Raw genomic sequence first — 24624 nt, 5'->3', positions numbered from 1 at the left:
TCTGGCATCCGCCAGACTTAAAAGAAAGTGCCTGCTTACAGACTGTGATTTCAGAAAAGGTGATCCCCACAAGCTAATCCCTCACACGTGGTGGATTCTGCGGGCACTTTTCTGAAAATGGAAGAAATGTTAAAGGCCCTGCTACAGGCCAATGCAGCCCAGCGGGAAACCAACCGCCAAGTCGCAGAGGCCGCTGCAGCACAACGAGAGGCCGCTGCAGCACAACAGGCTGCCCAGCAGGAGATAAACCGCCAAGTCGCAGAGGCCGCTGCAGCACAACACCGCCAAGTCGCAGAGGCCGTTGCAGCACAACACCGCCAAGTCGCAGAGGCCGTTGCAGCACAACACGCTGCCCAGCAGGAGATGAACCGACAGTTCGCCGAAGCTCTGGTGGAACTGAAAAAGGGGTCCGCACCTCCGGTGTTAGCGGAACCAAAGATTGTACGTGCTTCCTACCACCTGCAAAAGATGACACCGGCAGATGATGTTGAGGCGTACATGGCGACTTTCGAGAGAGTCGCTGACCGCGAAGGATGGCCAAAAGAGCAGTGGGCGGGACTATTGGCCCCATTCCTAACAGGAGAACCCCAAAAGGCCTATTTTGACCTAGAACCAGATAAGGCCCAGGACTATGAGACTCTAAAGACAGAAATACTCGCACGCTTGGGTGTCACCATGGCAGTCCGGGCCCAGCGCGTGCATCAGTGGTCCTATTCCAGCAACAAGCCACCCCGGTCACAAATGTTTGACCTGGTCCACCTCACCAGGAAGTGGTTGCAGCCAGAGACTCTGACCAGCCCTCAGATTGTGGAGCGTGTGGTAATGGACCGGTACCTGCGTGCGCTCCCTGCTACCCTGAGAAAGTGGGTCGGACAGGGGGACCCCAACACTGCAGCCCAAATGGTGGACCTAGTGGAGAGGTACAGTGCTACCGAGGACTTAATAAACCCACCCACGCCCCACTTCGGAGTGTCTCGGGGTGCAAGATCTCCCAACGGTTCGGGTAAGACTGTTCCGGGGTTCAAGAGTTTGGGGAGAGTGGATAAGACTGTTGTTACAGCAGATGAGACTGTAGGTCCTAGACCTGGAGACTGGCCAAAGAAGCCAGGAAGGTTTTTGGGACCGGTAAGAGGACTGGGGGTAGGGCAAATACGGTGTTTTCGTTGCCATGCATTAGGTCATATTGCTGCAGACTGCCCTCTAAATGATGAACCTATGCAATGTGATTATGTTGATAGGGTAAGACGCCTTTCTCTGTTTGCACAGGTCGCATGTGTTGCGACAGGTCAGCGTCGCCTGGAAAAACAAATGTGCGTTATTTCAGTAGATGGCAAGCCTCTTACAGCCCTGCTAGACTCTGGTAGTGTGGTGACCTTAGTCAGGAGTGTGTGTGTAGACCCCGCAAAACTACACCCCAGTTGTATTGGGGTAATATGCATCCATGGGGACACTCGGGACTACCAGACAGCGGTGGTTGAGGTTGATACCCCCTGGGGCTGTGTAACACATTCAGTGGGGGTGGTACCTTCACTGCTCCATGAAGCCTTAGTGGGGAGGGACTTTCCTCATTTTTGGAAGTTATGGGAGAGTGAAGGGAGGCCCGTAGATAGCGCTCCCCCTACTGGGGAAACTCGAGAACTCTCACCAGACCCGTTTTGCCAAAGGGAAGGGCATGCTGTTGGTGGGATCGAGGAGGCCGGAGATCCTCCACCATTCCCTGCCATGGCTGGGGAACCGGAGGACTTAGAAGCTAGCACCCAGCCTGAGGGTAACGAACAGGAAACCTCGCCTGACCCTGACATGGAGAGTAGCCAAAATGTGGTACCCGACTTGGAGGTCAGGAGGGAGGATTTCTGTACCGAGCAGCTGCGAGAGCCCACCCTCATGAATGCCAGGGAAAATGTTAAGGTGTTGGATGGGGAACCGGTGGATCCTAATTGGGTGGTGTCCTTTCCCTACATGGCAATTAAAAACAATTTGTTATATCGAGTGATAAAACATGGAGAGGAAGAGGTAGAACAGCTACTGGTTCCCAAACCCTTTCGCAGGGTGGTGCTAGACCTGGCTCATGGTCACGTAATGGGGGGACATCTCGGGGTCGAAAAAACCAGGGAGAGAATCACCCAAAGATTCTTCTGGCCCGGTTTGCATGCAGAGGTCAAGGAGTACTGCGAATCGTGCCCCGAGTGCCAATGTCAGCACCATCGCCCCATTTTCGCAGCCCCCCTTGTTCCTCTACCAATAATTGAGGTCCCCTTTGAAAGGATTGGCATGGACCTGGTGGGGCCGGTCGTGAAATCTGCCCGAGGTCACCAGCATATTCTGGTGATCCTGGACTATGCGACTCGCTATCCTGAGGCCATACCCTTGCGTAACACCTCCGCCAAGGTTATTGCCAAGGAATTAGTCCAGGTGTTTAGTCGAGTGGGGATCCCAAAAGAGATCTTGACCGATCAAGGCACCCCTTTTATGTCAAGGGTTACCAAGGAATTGTGTAGATTGTACAAAATCTCCCATCTCCGTACTTCTGTCTACCACCCCCAGACAGATGGTCTGGTCGAAAGGTTTAATAAAACATTGAAGAGTATGTTGAAAAAGGTGGTCGACAAGGATGGGAGAGACTGGGATTTTTTGCTACCATATCTCATGTTTGCCATACGAGAGGTTCCACAGGCCTCCACAGGCTATTCCCCCTTTGAGCTCTTGTATGGTAGGCATCCCAGGGGCCTGCTAGATATTGCTAAAGAAACGTGGGAAGGAGAGGTCAGCCCATATAGGAGCATCATAGAGCATGTCTCCTTGATGCAGGACCGAATCGCAGCCGTTCTGCCCCTAGTACGGGAACATATGGAGCGAGCCCAGGAGGCCCAAAGGAGGGTCTATAACCGGGGTGCCAAGGTCCGTACTTTCAACCCGGGGGACAGAGTGTTGGTACTGGTTCCTACGGTAGAAAGTAAGTTTTTAGCCAAGTGGCAGGGTCCCTTTGAGGTTGTCCAAAGGGTGGGGGAGGTAAACTACAAAGTCTACCAGCCAGGGAAAAGGAAACCACACCAAATTTACCATGTAAATCTCTTAAAGCCCTGGAAGGACCGAGAGACTTTACTGGCCACGTCCCCACTTCCAACAGACCGGATACCCGTGATACCTGACGTTCCCATCACGGATTCCCTGTCCGTAGCACAGCAAAGTGACGTTAGGGCATTCGTGCAGAAAAATAGAGACTTTTTCTCCCCCTTACCCGGACTGACCAACACGATCCAACATGACATAGTGACGGAACCAGGGGTTCGGGTAAATGTAAAACCATATAGAATTCCAGAGGCCCGGCGAGAGGCAGTTGCGGAAGAAATAAAAAATATGTTAGAGTTGGATGTGATCGAGGAGTCTCACAGTGAGTGGTCAAGTCCCATAGTGCTGGTCCCAAAACCTGATGGCAGTATTAGGTTTTGTAATGATTTTAGAAAACTTAACAGTGTGTCCAAATTTGACGCCTACCCGATGCCCCGGGTCGACGAACTTGTGGACAGGTTGGGACAGGCTCGCTACATAACGACCCTAGACCTAACGAAAGGTTATTGGCAGATACCGCTTACTGAATCGGCCAAGGAGAAGACTGCCTTTTCCACTCCTGAGGGCTCGTTTCAGTATAAGCGGATGCCGTTTGGTCTGCACGGAGCCCCTGCATCATTCCAGCGAATGATGGACAAAATTTTGAGACCACATCGCTCGTATGCAGCGGCGTACTTGGACGATGTGGTCATCCACAGCCCAGATTGGGAATCGCACCTGCTCCGTGTACAAGCGGTCGTAGATTCCCTTAGGGAAGCACGGCTTACGGCCAATCCAAAGAAATGTGCCATAGGCCTGGAGGAGGCCAAATACCTTGGGTACGTTATTGGCCGGGGGATGGTCAAGCCGCAGACCAATAAGATTGAGGCAATTCAAAAATGGCCCCAACCAGTCAATAAAAAACAAGTGAGGGCCTTCCTGGGCATTACGGGGTATTACAGGCGTTTTATACCCAATTTTGCCACCATTGCCGCCCCCTTGACCGATCTAACGAAGGGTAAGGGGTCGGTCATGGTCAAATGGAACCCCGAAGCCGAGGGGGCATTTCAAAAGTTAAAACAGGCTCTTTGTATGGTACCCGTACTAGTAACCCCGGATTTTAGCCAGGAGTTTGTTATACAGACGGATGCCTCTGAGGTGGGACTAGGGGCCGTACTGTCACAGATCAGGGATGGTGAGGAGCACCCAGTGGTATACCTGAGCAGGAAGCTGAACAAGCACGAGAAAAATTATGCCATCGTAGAAAAGGAGTGTCTCGCCATTAAGTGGGCCTTAGACTCCCTGAGGTATTACCTACTGGGGAGGTCATTTAAGCTGGTCACAGACCATGCTCCCCTGAAGTGGATGTGTGATAACAGGGAGAAAAATGCTCGTGTGACAAGGTGGTTCCTGGCTCTACAGCCTTTTAAATTTGCGGTGGAGCACAGGCCAGGGAAGCTCCAAAATAATGCAGATGCCCTCTCCCGTGTGCACTGTATGGTTGGGTCAAGTGCTCAGCCGCAGGGGCTTGAGCAGAGGGGGAGGATATGTGACGCTATGCGAGGTGCGATACATGATCATAGGTACATTTCACCTCGCATACGTTCTATCATGAGAGACTGAACCGGAATCCATTCCGGGTTTTACAGCCTCTGGGCCTGGCTAGGATTCCGGTCCGGATGTTTGGGTCCACTGGAGTCCACAATCAGCTGGACTTTAAATGTCCAGGAAGAGAGCACAACAGGGCTCTGGTTTGAAACTCAGGAAGGGACCTGAGTGAGGGGAGCGCTGAGTGCTGGACTAAAAGGTTTGCTTTACTGCATGTTTTGTGGGTGTCAGGGACTAGCCCCACACTGTATAGAGAGGAGATCCTGTTTGTTTAGTTTAGCGCCGGACGGCAAGGATTTAATTTATTGTTTTGTTTATTTTAATCTGCAAACCGTGTATAAATAAAATCTGGCATCCGCCAGACTTAAAAGAAAGTGCCTGCTTACAGACTGTGATTTCAGAAAAGGTGATCCCCACAAGCTAATCCCTCACAACATTTATATTTATATGTATATGTTTTACCTCCTTTTTCGGAATTTTTTATGGGTCTTATTTTGATATTTATTTTTATATATATTTTTATACATTTTTATATGTTTTTATATATATATCTTTTATATATCCATTTATCCTTCTCTAGTACAAATCCCCTCTGCTCTCATGACTATAGAAAGTCCTCTTATTTATTGATATTCATTGATAGTTCTCTATTTATTAATATTTATTAATATTTATTGATATTGACCCTTCTTCTCTGATACATTGTTGCAGTTGGTACCTACTGCTCCCCTCTCTTTTGTGCTATTGGGTTTTTCACTGGAATATTTTTATTGAGTGTATCCTCCAACTCATTTATTCCTTTTGACCCCCACCGGTCAACTTTATATAACCAGCAGTTTTTTTCTGTATGACCCACCTCCCATATACTGGGATACAATCTGTGCCATAAGTACCATAACAAAGAGTACATAAAGTGCCAGGAACACTGTTTTTTCTTTGTGTTTTCTCTCCTGACTCAGATTCCTGATATTATCCGTGTATGTATATATATATATATATATATATATATATATATATATATATATATGCGGTCTGAGTGTCACATGGAGAATGACCATATACCAGCATATCCGTGTGCATAATGCACACACCTCCTTCCTTATTATCAGGTAGTACATATACACATGCGGGTAAACACCTGATTTTCCAACATGAAGGAGATCTTTTTTGAGAAGTGTGATTACATGGGGGTGGATGTGCACTAGATACAGATCTTACATATATCACGTGCAGCATGTATACCTTAAATGAAAGGTTTTTAATAATAGACATACATATTCTTTTTATTCTATCTATGCATCCATCTCCCTTGGGCCATCATTTATTCTGTTCGGTCCCTCATAAATTCGCATGGACACTAACAGTACTTCCTTATACCTGTAGTGTTCTGTCTGGGCCGTTTGAACTATTAATATGTATGCCACTGAACCTGCTTTGTAGAAATAACCCGCCCCAGCCGAAGATGATTGGCTGAAAAAAGAACGGCCTCAAGATATCTATTACATGACCCATAAAATAATTTGCATAACTCCCGCCCAGGTCTGTTATGATTGGCTGGGTAGACTCGCCTTAGTTTTGTGTAGTTTTTTTCCGTTCCATTTCCTTCACATACATTTTAAATAACTCATTCTGGATTGCAGAAATTGTTTACAAATAATTTCCCCCGCGATATAAGTGGCATATGCATCCAGTTTGCTGTTTTATTTTGTTTTGAGACATAGTGCTCGATTAAAAGTGCAGTCGTATACTTGTCCACGGTTCCCTACTAGCCCCAAACGGCTCAGCTGACGTCTGCCCCTCCTTCCGGTCCGGTGTGCACCTATCGTGTCCGGAGGGCGGATTGCTCGCATCCAATAGCTGCCGCCGACGGGGTACAAAGGGATAGTGACAGCGCTGTGTAGCCACGCCCTCTGTCGAAGTCGGAAGTGACGAAACGCGTCAGGGCGTGGCTACAACAGCGCAACACGGAAGCCTTCCTGCGTTCCACAGCCATCCACCACTATACCAGCGTCAGAAGCACTCGTGCGGCCCCTGGTGTTTAGAGGACGGCGGCGACAGCAGAGATCACAGACTTGCCTTTTGTTCATTCCTTTACTGTTTTCTGTACGGGCAATTACATAGGGGGATTGATCGCCTTAGCAGTATATGGGGCATTGGTTTAGCAATATTTCACTATCTTAGTGTTTTCTTTTGTTTACATGCAACATCACTGGGATTGACCGTCACAGTTATTTGAAGAACAGTGGTAGGTGTGCCTGAGAGTTTAAACGTCCCTCTTGCAGACTGTGGTAAGCCTGCATCTCAGTAGTGGGCACTCTCACAATATTTGGTGAATCTTGAATAGGGTATAGGGTGCACTTTCACCTTATCTTTGATCACCCAGCACACCACTCCTGTATTCTTACTAGAAGCTCCAGTTTGGGGCTAATCACTATAATAATTTTTACAGCGCTGTTTTATCATTTTGAACCACGGTTCTATATTTATTTGATACTTTGTTTTAATCAACTTTTCCACCATAGTATTATTGGGTAGAATTGCAAGAGTACTGGCTCTGCTCGCCATACTCCAAAAGATGTCTCATGTATGTTTATTGTTTTACATTTTTGTTTTCTTGGTCTATTAGAAACATTTATAGAAAAACTGTAACATAGTTTGCAATACTCACATATACATTAGGTACTGGACAATCTCTTTTGGCCAGTTTAAAGGCAAGGTATGACACTTGGTAGATGTCTGGTCTTCGTTCCTGATCAGGTTCCAACATATACCCTGAAAACAAAAGTTAACAACACAGTAGAAAGGTCAACATTAAAGGATCAATAAAGGATTTTTTAAATAACAAACATGTTATACTTACTTTCACTGTGCAGCTCGTTTTGCACAGAGTGGCCCGGAACCTGGTCTTCTGGGGTCCCTCGGCGGCTGTCTCGGCTCCCCCCCCGCAAGGACTCAACACCTTCATGTGAGCTTGCATGGTGTTGAGTGCTTTCGGGCTCGCTCCCGTGATACAGTCGGTGGCCATAGCCGCCCACTGTATCACTCGGCCCCGTCCCCCGGCGCGCCGCGTCATTGGATGTGATTTTAATCAACCAATGAATGAGCATGGAAGACGGCCGAGAAGCCTGTTCGTTCACGGCGCGGGACGTTCGAGTGGTCAGGTAAGTAATCGGGGGAGGGGGGCTAGTATTGCCGGATGTTTTTTCACCTTAATGCATAGAATGCGCAAATTCCAAAACGGAATGTGATAATGATCTTAGAAGTTAGTTTTCTGTATAAATGTTACATTTGTGAAATGTATCTAAATGTCTTCCAGACAAGAACTAGGTCTGAAATTCTGTTTATTTTATGGCTCAAGCAATGCATGTCAAACTTGTTATTGCTTCTAAACATTTACTGGCAGCATATATTATTCAAGGATTGGAAGAATTTCCACATGGGATAAATATGTGGACCTCTGGCAGTCCACACATGGAAATGGTGCCAGGGCTTACCCTAACTAGCACAGTTACAAAAAGCTTATAAATTATTAAACGAGTAAAGAAAAGTATATTAATCCCACCATAAATTTTATTGTGTGAAATAAATTGCTAAATTACAGCAATAAACCAAACACGTTTCCTATAAAAAAAAATAGATGGTCTTTGCTACTTTAGCTAAATGCCAGTGAGAAATAAAATATTATAAATAAAAGTAGCTAGGTATTTACCAATAAACCATTAACATTGTATATATTTTTTGATAAAAGAGTTTAAGATCTGTCTCTCGCAAACACTTTTACAGCAGCACCAGGCTGAGAGAGAGAGGAGCAGCACTTAACGGTGTTGCATGCAAATGGGTTGACAAGAAACATGCTGTTTGGAGGGGAAAAAAGTAAGCAATGAGATGACCTCATCAGTGTTCTGCTCTTTAACTGTTAGACCGTTTCCTGGCTGCCTGCCTCCCAGCATGCACCTGTTAAAAACATGGACATGTGACTCACAAAACACATCCAAAACGCAATCAATTTGAGTTGTTGATGTGTTTTCCATTAATTTCAATGGGGAGCAGCAGAATTAATCCCATATATTAGCTCAAAGGGAAAACAAACATCCATAGAGTTCGCTATATAGATTTTATTCAATACAATAAATTAATTAAAAAAACTCACATTAAAAAAAGCAGATCAATCACTTACTTGTATGTACAAATCTTTGTGGTACAGCACTTGTTAATGCAATAGATGATACACATCGAAAGTGCAGGTCACTCCACACAGTCACAGCAATGCCTCTCAATTAGCACACCAAGCCACACCCATCATGTTTCGTCATTATGGATATCTACTTTTTTTAATGTGAATTTTATTTCATTCATTTTATTGAATTCATTTATACAGAAAACACTATGGATGTCCTTCAAGATGATATGTGGGATTAATTCCCATGGACTGGACTGGCTGATTCATAAGCTGAGATTTAAGAGATAACTGATCTGGACCAAAGCGCTTTGAGGTTTGGAAGACTTCTGATACTTGCATATTTGAGCTTTTTGAGAAGGCCTATATCGAAGGTAAGAAGACACCTTTGGTGGTCAGTGAAGGCTTGCTGATTTGGGAGGACAGTTCTTCACATATTTTGGAAGATTTGCTGGATTGAGTGAACTAAACACCATTTTTCACCACAGTGTAACGTCATGTTTTATTTGATTTATTACTGTAATGTTTTAAATTTGATCACATATCACCAAGTTATTAGGCGTATCACATTTAACATACTATTATTGAGCGGCTTTTTTTTACACCATGTGAGAGCAGCTAGAAAAAAGTAACTGTTTATATTTTAACTTTTTGCTATTGGGAGCTATATATTTTATATTTTTCAAAACAGGTACTTACTAATTACACAATGCAATCTGTGGTCATATCGAGAATTGTCAGGGATGGTGAAGCTTCCATCACAGATGGCAACCTGACTTTCTCCAAATGGAAGGGTGAAAAAACATAGCTTGTACAATAAGCAGCCGAGAGCCTGGAAAGCAGAAAGCACAGTGTAAAACTTTTCATCTAGAAAAATTGTATATCAGATAGGTACAGTCTGTAAATAAGTGATTTAAAAAAAAAAAATGTATTGTATATACTCGAGTATAAGCCGACCCAAATATAAGCCGAGGCACCTAATTTTACCACAAAAAAATGGGGAAAAAAACTTATTGACTCGAGTATAAGCTAGGGTGTCCATCTGCATGCCTCACTGTGCCTCACTTTGCCCCACTGTGTCCATGTGCATGCCTCAACTGTGTCCATGCCTCACTGTGCCTATGACTAGACTGATGTTTAACATGGGGAGTCAATGGAAGGGGTGCCCGATTTGAAAAATCGGTGCTCCCCAGCCGTAGGTCCCCTAGACAACAAAACTTTGCACACTTGTAGTGGAGAAATATGACTACATGTGTGCCAAGTTCCGGGTCCAACGGACTTAAGATGGGCCGGTACCGGGTCACCGGAAAAATTACAGTTTAAACATGGGAGTCTATGGAAGGGGTGCCCGGCTTTGAAAAATCAGTGCTTCCCGGCCGTAGGTCCCCCCGGACAACAAACTTTGCACACTTGTAGAGGAAGATTGGGGCAACATGTGTGCCAAGTGGGGTCCAGGGGACCTATGGCTGGCTCGGTACCAGGTCCCCCAAAGTCCAGGAGATCAGGCACAAAAAGGTGACTCAAGTATAAGCCGAGGGGGGCATTTTCAGCACAAAAAAATATGCTGAAAAACTCAGCTTATACTCAAGTATATACGGTATATTTGGATAAAATAAATAATAATAAACAACAATCTGCAATATCAGACAAATATTGATCTGCACTCAGCTGCAAAATCTTGCTGTGGGCTGACACATTTTTTGTGTACCGAGTCGTTTTCAGCTCAGTTTTACCAGAATTACTCAGACCTACCTACTCTCCCAACTCCACAACATAAAGGCTAATCATACTGTATTTCCATGAGAAGTATTTCTGAGAGCTAATTACTTTTCTTGACATAACACAGGAAGTTTACACTGGACACAGGCAATGGTTTAACACATTTTTTTTTACACTTATCAAACAGATATAACAAAACATTTTCAATGATATAACAGACCAAAAGGGAAACAAATGAGAAGTTCAAGATTAGAGTTTACATACACTCTAGTCACAGATAAGTAGAAAGATGCATGCATGGTTAAAAGTTATTTTTTCTTCTCCAGTTAAAATCACTTTTCCAAAACTTCTGTAGGGTCAAGGATCAATAGGGAAATACCCCATTCCGGTTTCTCCCTCCTTCATGGACATACTCCACTGGGGTCTTTAGGGACAGGGTTAAGACCATGGCCCCCAGACTTATAAATCACTCTGCAGATAGGTACACAAGGCACCTGTGGAGTTCATGTACCAAGGGGGAGTGCCTACAACAGGATCCAGTGCATGGTCAGCCAAAATTACAGACCAGCCTGCTTCTTTCATCTGGCTGGGTTTGGATACAGTCCAACAAGGTATTGCAGAGGAGTCAACTGATCTGAAAGCTACAGGAGAAGACACAGTGGCTATGATGTAGCAGGAATTTTGACAGAAGAATCATTTTGATGGAATATCATTGTCAGAGAGTGAAAAACCTCTATAGTAAGGAGGTAAGATTCTCTCATGAGAGAAGAGAAAATGACCAGCAGCTAAGGGCACTGGCAAAAAAACTGAGGCTAACTGGAGTGGGAAGGGTTAAGTAGGGAAATGTACCGGATTTCTTTTTGCACGTCCAATCACCTAAAGATTAATCTTGGCATCAGTTATTCTTGAGATTATCTCAAATAAAAAAAACTTTAACCTATCTTGTTCATCATTTTAAAAAAATGTTTTATCAGTCCGAATTTCATGCAAAAATCGTCTTTTCTGGGTCAACAATTGGTTCGGTGCTAGGTTATTTTGTCCAGGAGCCAAATTATTTAAAGCCCTGTACACACGGCACAAAATCGTTTCAGGAAAAAAACTTTGTTTTTCCTGACGAGATTCTTGGAAAGATTGTCTGCTTGCCGCCCGAGTGTACACACATTCCATTCAAAAGAACCGCAGTTCTTTTGAATGGCACGAATGCGCTCGTCACATTCAATGCCGTCGCCGCCTTGGAAGCTACCGCACATGCGTCAAAGTCATTTTGAGCATGCGCAGGTTTCCATGGAGAGGTAAGTATACACACGCTCAGGTTTCTTGGCAGGAAAACACTGCCGAGAATCTCATGACGAGAAAATAGAGAGCAAGTTCTCTATTTTTCTCGTCGAGATTCTGGGCAGTTTTCTTGACGAGAAACCTCAAAGCTTCGTACACACGCACGGTTCCTGCCAACAGCTCTGCCAGCAGTTTTCTTGCAAAGAAAACCGTGCGTGTGTACGAGGCTTTAGAGTGCAAACTTCTTTTTACACTGCTTTCACACTGGGACGCGGGCGGCGTCAGCGGTAAATCACTATTTTTAGCGGCACTTTAACGTTGCGGAGGTATTCGGCCGCTAGCGGCCGAAAAAGGGTTGAAACCACCCACAAAGCGCTGCTGTAGCATTCATTTCAATGGGCAAGTGCGGTGTATACACCGCTCCAAAGATGCTGCTTGCAGGACATTTTTTAACGTCCTGTCAGCGCATCGCCTCAGCTTTCACACGGACACTGCAGGGAAGCTGTTTTTCAGGTGCTTTACAGGCGCTATTTTTAGCCCAAAAGCGCCTGAAAAACGCCCCAGTGTGAAAGTGGTCTTAATGTAATGCAACTCTTTTACACGGCTGCCCCATTCACATGTAATAGTACTTGAGATATCCAAGCTTAATTTCAAGCAGCAGAGCCACTGCTTCTAGATCTCCACAGATTTTACAGTTGTAGTTGGTGTACTGGATGTGATTCAACAACAGTTTGATGTTTTCTTTTGTTTATTTTGTGTGTGCAGCATAGCAGACATGTATTGAAGGGTGTATGTTGCCTTTGTCATCCGCCGCTATGGATGCTGGCTTTTTAAAAGCTCTCCCCACTCAGCATGCATAGCAAAATCAAGAAAAAAAAGCTGCACTCCATAAAGGTCATACAATGAGATTTAATTGATGAAGCTGGCTTCCGGACAGTGCCTTTAGCCATATCCCTCTAATGCCTTTCTCCCCATTGGGCTCATTCATAGCCTCTATGAATAAGCCCAATGGGGATAAATGCCTCAGAGGGGTATGGCTTAGGGCAGGGACTGTGTTGGAAGCCAGCTACATTATCTAAACTTCATGGTGTAACTTTTATGGAGTGTGGCCTTGATTCTTGATTTTGTTAAGACAGCCTTCAGGCCTAATATTGGAGACGCTAATCTAGTGGATCATGCTCACAACCCAAACTGTGAACAAATCGCTAATGTCAGTACAAAAAATGAGGCCGTCAACCTGTGCAAAGAAATTCATTAAAGCCCAGCTTCGGGCAACTCCAGACTGTGCCTGCACTGCAAAGGTTAATTGCTCATTTTGGTCTAGGGGAAAAAAAAAAAGTTTTACTCACCCAATCCTCCACTCCGCCCCACAGCTTTTTCTCCCCCATAATGGAGCAGTCTAGGGTCTAGCCCTGTATTGATTGTGATGATGCCAATAGACAGCACCCTCTGCTGGGGGAGCGGAGAATCAGGTAAGTAATTGTTTCCCCTCTCCCCTAGACAAAATGCTTTATTACCTTTGCAGTGCGGACACTGCCCCAATACAAATAAATTAAAATTAGGGTGTCGACCGATATAGTTTTTTCAGGGCCTATGCAATACAGATTTTTGGGCTACCTTTCAGGTCGATAGCTGATATCAGGTGACAATATTCTGTACACTTGAAATTTGTTATCACCGTTATTGCTGTCACACAAGGAATGTAAACATCCCTTGTGACAGTAATAGGCAATACAGGTACTCTTTATGGTAGGATATAGGGTCTAAAAGACCCCAAACCCCCCCTCTACACTTGAAAGTATTCAAAACGTCTAGATCAGCGTTTTTAAATACTTTTTTTTTTTTTTTTTAAAAGCTGGCACCTGTAGGATGCCAGTAACCTGAAAGCGATGTCATGACATTGCTTCTGTGTTACTAGATCCAAGACTGGTACAAAGCTGATCTGCTTTGTTCGGGTCTTCAGTCAGCTGGCGGACGTATCGGCTGGTCGCTCAGGCCTCCCGGTAGAATGAGAGACCTGGGCGGAGCTGTGGATAACAGCCGAGTGGCTGCTGAGCCGCATCAGTTTTATTACAAGACCTTGGTACAACCCCATGAGGTAACATCAGTATGTTTTAGACCGATGCTTCAAAAAAAGTGATTATTGGCCACCAAGTTGGGCTTTAAATCATCTTGGTGGCTTCAAAATAGAAAAAAAAAAAGTGTACCCGACGATAGCAAACACCAACCTTGCAGTCTTGAACCCACTAGTTCTGCTTTTAACTCTGACAAACCTAAGTCCCTGACCACGTTGTTTAATTCTGATTGTACTATTAGACGAGGCTCATCAGACATACACAGTTTAAAATCCTGATTATTGTCATACAAACAAAAATTAATAAACTTAAGTATACAGTATAGAAGCAGAAATTGCAAAAACAGATTTCGATAAAATGGTACGTGATAGGTTAAATTACAAGTTATTTCCGTGATGAGCAGCCAAAAACCTATAAGATAGTCCAAAAATTATATTATATATATATATATATATATATATATATATATATATATATATATATATATATATATATATATATATATATATATATATATATATATATACACACACACACACACACACACACACACAGTACAGACCAAAAGTTTGGACACACCTTCTCATTCAAAGAGTTTTCTTTATTTTCATTACTATGAAAATTGTAGATTCACACTGAAGGCATCAAAACTATGAATAAACACATGTGGAATTATACATAGCAAAAAAGTGTGAAACAACTGAAAACATATTTCATATTCTAGGTTCTTCAAAGTAGCCACCTTTTGCAGCAGACACATCTCTGTTAAGAGGAGACTGTGTGAATCAGGCCTTAATGATAGAATATCTGCTAGGAAACCACTGCTAAAGAAAGGCAACAAGCAGAAGAGACTTGTTTGGGCTAAAGAACACAAGGAATGGACATTAGACCAGTGGAAATCTGTGCGTTGGTCTGATGAGTCCAAACTTGAGATCTTTGGTTCCAACCCCCGTGTCTTTGTGCGAAGCAGAAAAGGTGAACGGATGGACTCTACATGCCTGGTTCCCACCGTGAAGCATGGAGGAGGAGGAGGTGTGATGGTGCTTTGCTGGTGAAACTGTTGGGGATTTAATCAAAATTTAAGGCATACTGAACCAGCATGGCTACCACAGCATCTTGCAGCGGCATGCTATTCCATCCGGTTTGCGTTTAGTTGGACATCATTTATTTTTCAACAGGACAATGACCCCAAACACACCTCAAGGCTGTGTAAGGGCTATTTGACCAAGAAGGAGAGCGATGGGGTGCTGCGCCAGGTGACTACCTCTTGAAGCTCATCAAGAGAATGCCAAGACTGTGCCAAGCAGTAATCAAAGCAAAAGGTGGCTACTTTGAAGAACCTAGAATATGAAATATATTTTCAGTTGTTTCACACTTTCTTGTTATGTATAATTCCACATGTGTTAATTCATAGTTTTGATGCCTTCAGTGTGAATCTACAATTTTCATAGTCATGAAAACCCTTTGAATGAGAAGGTGTGTCCAAACTTTTGGTCTGTACTGTATATATATATATATATATATATATATATATATATATATATATATATATATATATATATATATATATATATATATATATATATATATATATATATATATATATATATATATATATAGTAAAATCAGTCTTGAAAAAATTCCAGTATAAAGAAGAAGCAGGATATTGTGTTATGAGGATCTGTTGAGCTGAATAAATAAAAAGCACATCCCACTGAAATGTGGGAAAAAAAAACAGCTGCTCTAAAGATTTTATGATCATTTTGCAGGGCCACGTGTAACCAACCTTTGTTTGGAAACTTGATGGTCGCAAAAGGATTTGGTCCAGCTGTACAAGAAGCTGTGCCAGGCTAACACAGTACTCAAATATAGAATTTACCATGTATGGCAAAACACACTTCGAAATCCAAATAGCATGATTTCAGTACACATTTCTAGGAATAAATAATATAAAAACTAGGAGAGTGCAAAACTGTGTGAATCATTGCATAGAAGTATTCTGTTCTTGTTTCAATATTTGCTCTCCTTTTTTTAATATGCACTGCATTATTAGACTAGCCTGCAAGGTTGACTAAGCACTAGCATGTATCTTCCAGGTGCATGTTTAAATTAGTGATTGAATCACCTGCAGTAAAATGACTGACAAATTCACTGCTTTATACATAACAAAAGTGTACCCATTCCAAAGTGGGAAAGGTTGGTAATGGTTTTACACCCTACCAGTCAAATGTGAAAAAGTGTACATGAACAAAAAAGGAGAAAGTGACAAAGCAAACACAAAAATAAATAAGTAAAGTAAAACATGCCATTGTGTAAAACAATGGCAAGCCCTTTGGCCAGGGTTAAAAAATGCAGTGACCCTTGGTGCCATAACTCAAAGTGACCCGCATCACAGTATGACTACGGCACCCCCTGGACTGCCACTCCATGTGCACATACACCTCAGGCTTCTTTTAAACCCGGCCCTCCAGCAGACCAGTGCAGTACACACCAGGAAGGCGACAAAAAATAGAGAGCTTACATTAGGAAGTACTAATCGACCCCTCCATGATGAGTGCTCTTTCCCAAAAGACTGACAAGGACAGGAACCACACTTGATCTTACCCAGAAGGCAGAGAAACACCCGGCCCTTCGGCCAAACACAGTGCCTATTCATCCCTTTTAGGAGGTAAACCTTCCAGCTTTCTCTAAAGGAGGCCTACTAACGGCCTCAGTTCATCGAGTGGTCCAGTTTGGAATCTCCAGATACTAACCGTCCAGATTACCATTACACCAAGTGGATTTGTATAGCCACCCCTAACCTACTACGTAGATCAAGAACAGTAGCACAGCACCACCACTTGGTAACTGATAAGAACAGATACTACACTTGATCTTAGCCAAAAGGCCAAGAAGCAACTGCTGTTGAGCATTAGCATCATGGATGTGATATCAGCAGTCTCCAATCAAGTGACACGCTATAGTATTCACTCTTCCCTTCTCATAACAGCTATATAATGGAGGGCAGCTGATGAGCTGAGCCAGCACAGAAAGTAAATAGGACACTTCCAGACTAGAAGAGGGCATGACAAGCAAGGAGGAAGAAGCTGTATGGACCTTCTGTAGTGTAAACTCCCTCAGTTAAGAAGCACATTGTGAAACCATAAAAAACAGGGAAAAAAATGTTGGATGTATTTAGAGTACTTGGTTTTAATGTGCTTTTACCTGCAATTGTTTTACATTTGTGACCATGTCTTTTTAATGATGAATTAATAAACAAGGCAATTTTCATCATGAAACCATGTGACTACTGTAAAATCTCCAGATGATATCTATTCAAACTTTTTTCATGGAATGGCTTTCTATGTGACCTTGCACATGAGGGTTTGCATTCACATAATTCAAAGACAATATTCCCCATGCACACTTTGAAGAAAATGGCCTGTTTAGTAATGTTGGGTGATATAATGACCAGAGGCTGGAAACATGGATGATCAAGTGAAGAAAATGTTCATGAAGCACACAAGGATTCCTCGAAAGGGTCCAAAGCTTTTTTTGTGATGATAAACATACGCAATGTTTTGGAGGCACCCAGGGCCCCTTAGCCACTTGCCTGATGAAGGAAGCCCTGCTGGTGGATCTGAAACTTTGCATATGTTTATTGTGTGACAATGAAAATAAAGCTTTGGACCCTTTCGAGGAATCCTTGGTGTGCTGACACCACTTTTACATTCACATGAAAACATTTTAGTTGCATTGCAAGGGCTCCTAGATATGATTTTCAAAATGTCTCTAAATATTGCTCTTAGCCCCAAATCACACTTTTCTATAACTGTATTTACGCAGCTAACTGAAGTTTTATCAGAAACTGATTTTTTAATAGCGCTGAAATTGCTCTCACTGGGTACTTACAATATTACTTTGAGAGAAAAGGCTGCTGACAACGTACTTCATTTTCTTTTGCTTTTCTTGGTTGAGAAAATCTGCCTGTAAATATCATATGACATCTTTGCAGTTTCAGATTGTCTTTTGTTTTAATACTGCTGTTCCTTTTCTGAGCAATATCATCTGATAAGGACTACGTGGTCACCAATGTCTCAGAGTATATGAAACCCTCAGCGTGTTCCTTGTCATAATGAAAGGAAAGGACATACTTGAAGTTAAAAGCAGAAATGGAATAAATCACTGGAATGTGAATGTCATGATAAAAATAGCATTACTTGGTAGATGCAGTTACAGATCTGTCATTGCAACAAATGGTCTTCATCTATATTAATATGATCTACATCTTACCCAGATATCTGCCTTTGTTGTAATCTTCTTTCCCCCATAAAGGTTGATCATTTCCGGAGCTCTGTATGAGAGAGTGGTATATCTAAAAAGATTCAAAAAATGATTTAAAGTTCACAAAATGTAACATTTATATCATACCTGGTAAATTTTTCCATTAACTGAACAATACAGCTGGCCCAGAAAAAAAAAAAAAACATAATTCAAAATCTTCATAAAGATCCTTATGAAGATCAATGGGTGCTAAAACCATCACAACTTTTCATCCTTGGTAAACATTCCATAAAAGCCCAAGACCAACTTTTGCACACAAAAAAAAAAAAGAACAAAAGAAAAGAACACCACAAATACTACAGGTCATTCTCAAAAAATTAGCATATTGTGATAAAGTTCATTATTTTCTGTAATATACTGATAAACATTAGACTTTCATATATTTTAGATTCATTACACACAACTGAAGTAGTTCAAGCCTTTTATTGTTTTAATATGATGATTTTGGCATACAGCTCATGAAAAATCCAAAATTCCTATCTCAAAAAATTAGCATATTTCATCCGACCAATAAAAGAAAAGTGTTTTTAATAAAAAAAGTCAACCTTCAAATAATTATGTTCAGTTTATGCACTCATACTTGGTCGAGGAATCCTTTTGCAGAAATGACTGCTTCAATGCGGCGTGGCATGGAGGCAATCAGCCTGTGGCACTGCTGAGGTGTTATGGAGGCCCAGGATGCTTCGGTAGCGGCCTTAAGCTCATCCAGAGTGTTGGGTCTTGCGTCTCTACTTTCTCTTCCCAATATTCCACAGATTCTCTATGGGGTTCAGGTCAGAAGAGTTGGCAGGCCAATTGAGCACAGTAATACCATGGTCAGTAAACCATTTACCAGTGGTTTTGGCACATTGAGCAGGTGCCAGGTCGTGCTGAAAAATGAAATCTTCATCTCCATAAAGCTTTTCAGCAGATGGAAGCATGAAGTGCTCCAAAATCTCTGATAGCTAGCTGCATTCACCCTGCCCTTGATACAACACAGTGTACCAACACCAGCAGCTGACATGGCACCCCAGACCATCACTGACTGTGGGTACTTGACACTGGACTTCAGGCATTTTCCTCTCCCCAGTCTTCCTCCAGACTCTGGCACCTTGATACCGAATGACATGCAAATTTGCTTTCATCCGGAAAAAAGTACTTTGGACCACTGAGCAACAGTCCAGTGTTGCTTCTCTGTAGCCCAGGTCAGGCGCTTCTGCTGCTGTTTCTGGTTCAAAAGTGGCTTAACCTGGGGAATGCGGCACCTGTAGCCTATTTCCTGCACACGCCTGTACACTGTGGATCTGGATGTTTCTACTCCAGACTCAGTCCCACTGCTTTCGCAGGTCCCCAAGGTCTGGAATCGGTCCTTCTCCACAATCTTCCTCAGGGTCCGGTCACCTCTTCTCGTTGTGCAGCGTTTTCTGCCACACTTTTTCCTTCCCACAGACTTCCCACTGAGGTGCATTGATACAGCACTCTAGGAACAGCCTATTCGTTCAGAAATTTCTTTCTGTGTCTTACCCTCTTGCTTGAGGGTATCAATGATGGCCTTCTGGACAGCAGTCAGGTCGGCAGTCTTACCCATGATTGCGGTTTGAAATAATGAACCAGGCTGGGAGTTTTTAAAAGCCTCAGGAATCTTTTGCAGGTGTTTAGAGTTAATTAGTTGATTCAGATGATTAGGTTAAGAGCTTGTTTAGAGAACCTTTTCATGATATGCTAATTTTTTGAGATAGGAATTTTGGTATTTCATGAGCTGTATGCCAAAATCATCAATATTAAAACAATAAAAGGCTTGAACTACGTCAGTTGTGTGTAATGAATCTAAAATATATGAAAGTCTAATGTTTATCAGTACATTACAGAAAATAATGAACTTTATCACAATATGCACATTTTTTGAGAATGACCTGTATATATCTGCAAAAGCATTGCAATCACAATCAGTTGATCATAGGTACAATATTATACCTAGTACATACCCACCAGACGTTTTTTTAAGCCCAGTGTGCATGGAAAACTAGGAGCATTTGGGCATTTTTTTCAGCTGCCCCCTGAACTCTCCTTTACAATATCTTATCAGTACATGTACACAGGGTCGTTTTTTAGTTGTTTCTGGGCAGTTGAGTTTAGAAGCATTTTTTGGAATGCAAAAAAATGCATTCAGGACGGATGTTCAGAGGCATTTGAAACGCCTGTAACAGCCTGTAAATGCTGCTAAATGTGGTAACTCACATTTAGCAGTGTTTCGTTTACAGACGTTTTAATTTTAACAAAAAAAGCTTCTGGCAGCTAAACGCGGCATGAAAAAGCCGCTAAACTGAAGTTTTTAGATGTTGGTTTCTAGCTGTCAAGTTAAAATTGTTCAGGAGAGGTTAAACAGCATCCTCTGTACATAAATCCTTACTTGGCTCGGGGAAGGGTCAATGGACTACATGTGCACCGATCTATTGAGAACTACAAGTCTTTCTGTCGAAGTGGTAGTTGAGACTTAAGCCTCGTACACACGCTTGGTTTACTTGACAAGAACCAGCAAGAAAATTGCTGGCAGAGCTTTCTTGCCGAGTATACCGAGCGTGTGTACGAGGCTTTCAGGTTTCTCAACAAGAAAACTGCCCAGAATCTAGACAAGAAAAATAGAGAACATGTTCTCTATTTTCTCGTTGTGAGATTCTCTGCAGTTTTCCTGCCAAGAAACCCGAGAGTGTGTATACTTACCTGGTCGCCGTGGAAACCTGTGCATGCTCAAAATGACTTTGACGCATGCGCGGTAGCTTCCCAGGCATAGGTAGGGTGCAGCAAGATGGCGGCAACGGCATCGAATGTGACGAGCACATGCTCGTCGTACACGATGATGTCACCACTTTCTTGCCTTTCAAGAGAACCGCGGTTCTTTTGAAAGGAGAGTCTGTACACTCTGGCGGCAAGAGATTCTTGCCAAGAATCTCGTCAGGAAAAACAAGGTTTTTTTCCTGACGAGATTCTGCCCGTGTGTACGAGGCTTAAGGCTGGCCATACATTACACAATTTTCTTGTACAACTTTCCTTTAGATTTAACAAAACCATTTAATGAGAGGTCAAACCTAAACACTGCTGATCACATGCACGCTCCCAAGAAAAAGATAACTCTCTAGTAATACCCACCAAACTGAGCATGTGCAGCCTCACTCCAGTAACTGTCTTAGCCAAACATGTTTTGGAGTCAGTGGAAGAATAGGAGGATCTGTGCATATAGAATCAAACAGCCTTTTTACACAATGCAGAGACTTGAGGCTCCACAGTGAGTAGAACAAGCCTGCATTACTGCATAAACAGACTGATTTTAGGCAGGTTTTTTTTCCTGAATAAGTTTTTATATGTACGTCAAGATGCATGCAAAATTAACAGCACCCTGACCACCACAGAAAAGGTGTGAATGGACCTATGTTCCCCAAAGACAAACAAACTAGTACTGTAACTATTTTATTATTTAACAAATTACTCAAAATGCTCTGTTGTAGTGGAACAATCTAAGGTACAAATCAGTAATAGCCCTCTCGTTTAACAGGTGACAGGGGAAAAAAATGCACCTCTAACGCACAAAGGTTTATTTTTTTGAGAATTCAATAACAAACACTCATCAAAGTCAGCTTAAACATAACCTGTCATGCTGCAGAAATACTGACAAAGAAAGCAATATTTGGCAATGTTTTTCTTACAATCTGATTTTTTTTTTATTACCTTTTTGCCAATGTCACACGAAGCAGTGGAGCCCTACAGAACACAGCTTGATTTACTGTGCAAAAGTATGTTTGTTTCTTTTTTTTATGACAACCCAGCCAAAAAGAAGGGGAAAACAAACATAGGGAGGGGGGTGTGAAGCTCCTCTTAAACGATTTTGCAAGGGCTAGATAATAATTAAAAAAAAATTATATATATTTGTAAAGAAAATAAAGTAGAATAATTAATTATTGTATACAATTTTCTTTAGATTTACCTATGTAGTGCAAGGGCCTGACTAATTGAATACAATTGAAAGTGTTTCGTTTTGACCTCATACTATATGGTTTTTGGTGAATCTAAAAGAAAAATTGTACAAGAAAGTTTAACATGTATGGCCAACCTAGGATTATAGTCAAGTTTTTATTGCTGTCTGTGTCCCTGCTGGGGAGATGCATTCTTCATTATGTGCCCCAGCATACAGATCAACCTCCTTTCCACCAGCACTTGACCCCATATTCCTTGCGTTGGCTATCTGGTTGATCCTGCCAGTAGCATATGTTTGTCTCAAAAATAAAGTACATTTGGCTGGTACAGTGAAACTGTATGATGAATGCCAACAGCACCAGGTCAAAGCCACAACAAGAAAGTATTTGTGGCTTTTGTTAACATGTGTCTCTCAGCTCCCTTTGAGGTTACTGTGCAGCAGGTGTGAACTCTTACTGCAGGAAAATGTACCGTATTTATCAGCGTATAACACGCACTTGTTTCCCCTTAAAATCAGGGGGAAATTGTGGGTGTGTGTTATACGCCGATCCCTGCTGTCTCTGAGGGGAAGAGGAGCGAGCGCCGAAAAATAGACAGAGCCGAGTGTACTAGGCTAGGCTTAGCTCTGCTCGTAGTCACGCCCAGTTACGCCTCCTAGCCTTTACGTCCCGCCATTGGACCGGTGTTGTGTCCATCATAGGACCCAAGCCAAGAGGTGGGACTGGGTGGGACTGCGAGATGAGCCGAATACACAGGACACCCGGCTCTATGTATCTCGGCGGCGCAAAAATTAAAAAACCCATCATGCTGCAATTTTGGGCAAGGCTGCAAATGGACACTGGGCAAGGTTGCATATGGAGACACTGGTAAAGCTGCATTGATTGGCATCTAAAATGTACGTTTTTTTCCTTAAACTTCCCTCCTAAACATGGGGTTTGTGTTATACGCTGGCGCGTATACTATCTTTTTTTCAAGAATCATTAAACCTTTTTTTTATATTTTAAATGTAAAAAAATACAATTTAAACCAAGAAAATAAAAGCTATTTACAAGTTTCCTATCATTAACTTGACCTGATAAATGCAACCAGAACAAATGACCTAAAAACGTTGACTACACTTTAGATATGCCTTCTAAAAACAGATGATAGTACTCATGTTGAAGGACCCAAAGACCAAAATGCAATTCAAGAGTAACACAGGTTTCTCAAAGAAAATACAAAATATGGCCAACACTGGTCTTGTCACTTTTAGCCATAAATATATTTGAAAAAAAAAAAAAAAAAAGATTTTTAGCTCTGCTAACATTTGTTAATGACCCTACTACCATCTCTCCTATTGACTGCGTGTTTTTATCAGGTTAGTATTTATCACAATCTTAATATCTACTTAACCACTTCACCCCCGGACCATTTTGCTGGTCAATGACCGGGCCACTTTTTGCGATTCGGCACTGGGTCGCTTTAACTGACAATTGCGCGGTTGTGCGACGTGGCTCCAAAACAAAATTGGCGTCCTTTTTTTCCCACAAATAGAGCTTTCTTTTGGTGGTATTGGATCACCTCTGCGGTTTTTATTTTTGGTGCTATAAACAAAAATAGAGCGACAATTTTGAAAAAATAAATATCCCCCAAAAATATATAGTGTCTACAAAATAGGGGCGCGTCGGCACCAGGCACGCGTCCCTAATGGCTGAAATGCAAAATTATGTATACCTACGTGATTTTGCGCAGCCGACCTGCCACCGTATAACTGCGTCGGCTAGTGGTTAAAGAGTATTTAAACCCAACTTTTCATATTCCTGATATGTCCCTGCTGTACCATGTACTGGTATAAAAAAGTATCCTGTTCTCTTTGGCCTGGTTCACACCTATGCGGTTTTTGCTGCTTTTTGCAGAAACACACAACAGTCCATTTACCATGGTTTCCTATAGGACAAGTTCACATCAATGGAGAAGCTGCAGAAAAGCATGTAGTGCATTTTTGATGTGTTTTTTTTTTTTTTTTTATCTGACCAAGAACAAATTGGAAAAGTAAAAATGCATAAAAATAAATAAACAAAAAACACAAGACACATCAAAAAACATGTGAAAAAATGCATGAAAACGGAGTGTGTAAAAACCACTGCAAAAAAAAACACTGCAGAAAGAGATGAAAGAGATCAAAAGCAACCTGCATAGGTGTGAACAATGGCCTTTGTATTGCTTCCTTCCTGTTTTCCTATTAAAAACTGACCATATTTGGCATTAGAGCAGGGGTCTCCAAACTTTCTAAACAAAGGGCCGGGTTATTGTCCTTCAGACTTTACGGGGGTCGAACTGTGGCCAACGGAGTGGACATTTTCCTGGCATCAGTTGGAGTAACCATCACCGCATTTGATATTAGGGCGAGGAATAGTGCCCCATCGTTGGTATCAGTTGGCAGAATATTGTCTCATATCAGTAGGAGGAATA

At 42.5% G+C, this 24624-nt stretch overlaps 1 protein-coding gene and 1 pseudogene across 1 annotated transcript in view; both read right to left on the bottom strand.

Moving 5' to 3' along the window:
• BMP2K (BMP2 inducible kinase) overlaps positions 1–24624 on the bottom strand; it is a 254314-nt gene that overhangs the window by 92274 nt on the left and 137416 nt on the right. The window contains exons 6-8 of the mRNA XM_040324981.1: positions 18175–18256; positions 9533–9665; positions 7325–7428 (exon numbers count right to left, since the gene is read on the bottom strand). Of these exons, the coding sequence (XP_040180915.1) occupies positions 7325–7428; positions 9533–9665; positions 18175–18256 (319 nt within the window). The remainder of the gene's footprint in view (positions 1–7324; positions 7429–9532; positions 9666–18174; positions 18257–24624) is intronic.
• LOC120925151 lies at positions 16623–16801 on the bottom strand (annotated as a pseudogene).

The sequence above is a fragment of the Rana temporaria genome, chromosome 1, assembly GCF_905171775.1.
Source record: "Rana temporaria chromosome 1, aRanTem1.1, whole genome shotgun sequence".
Classification (NCBI taxonomy): domain Eukaryota; kingdom Metazoa; phylum Chordata; class Amphibia; order Anura; family Ranidae; genus Rana; species Rana temporaria.
Note: the sequence above shows the minus strand (reverse complement) of the source record. Positions and strands in the feature narration are given on the sequence as shown.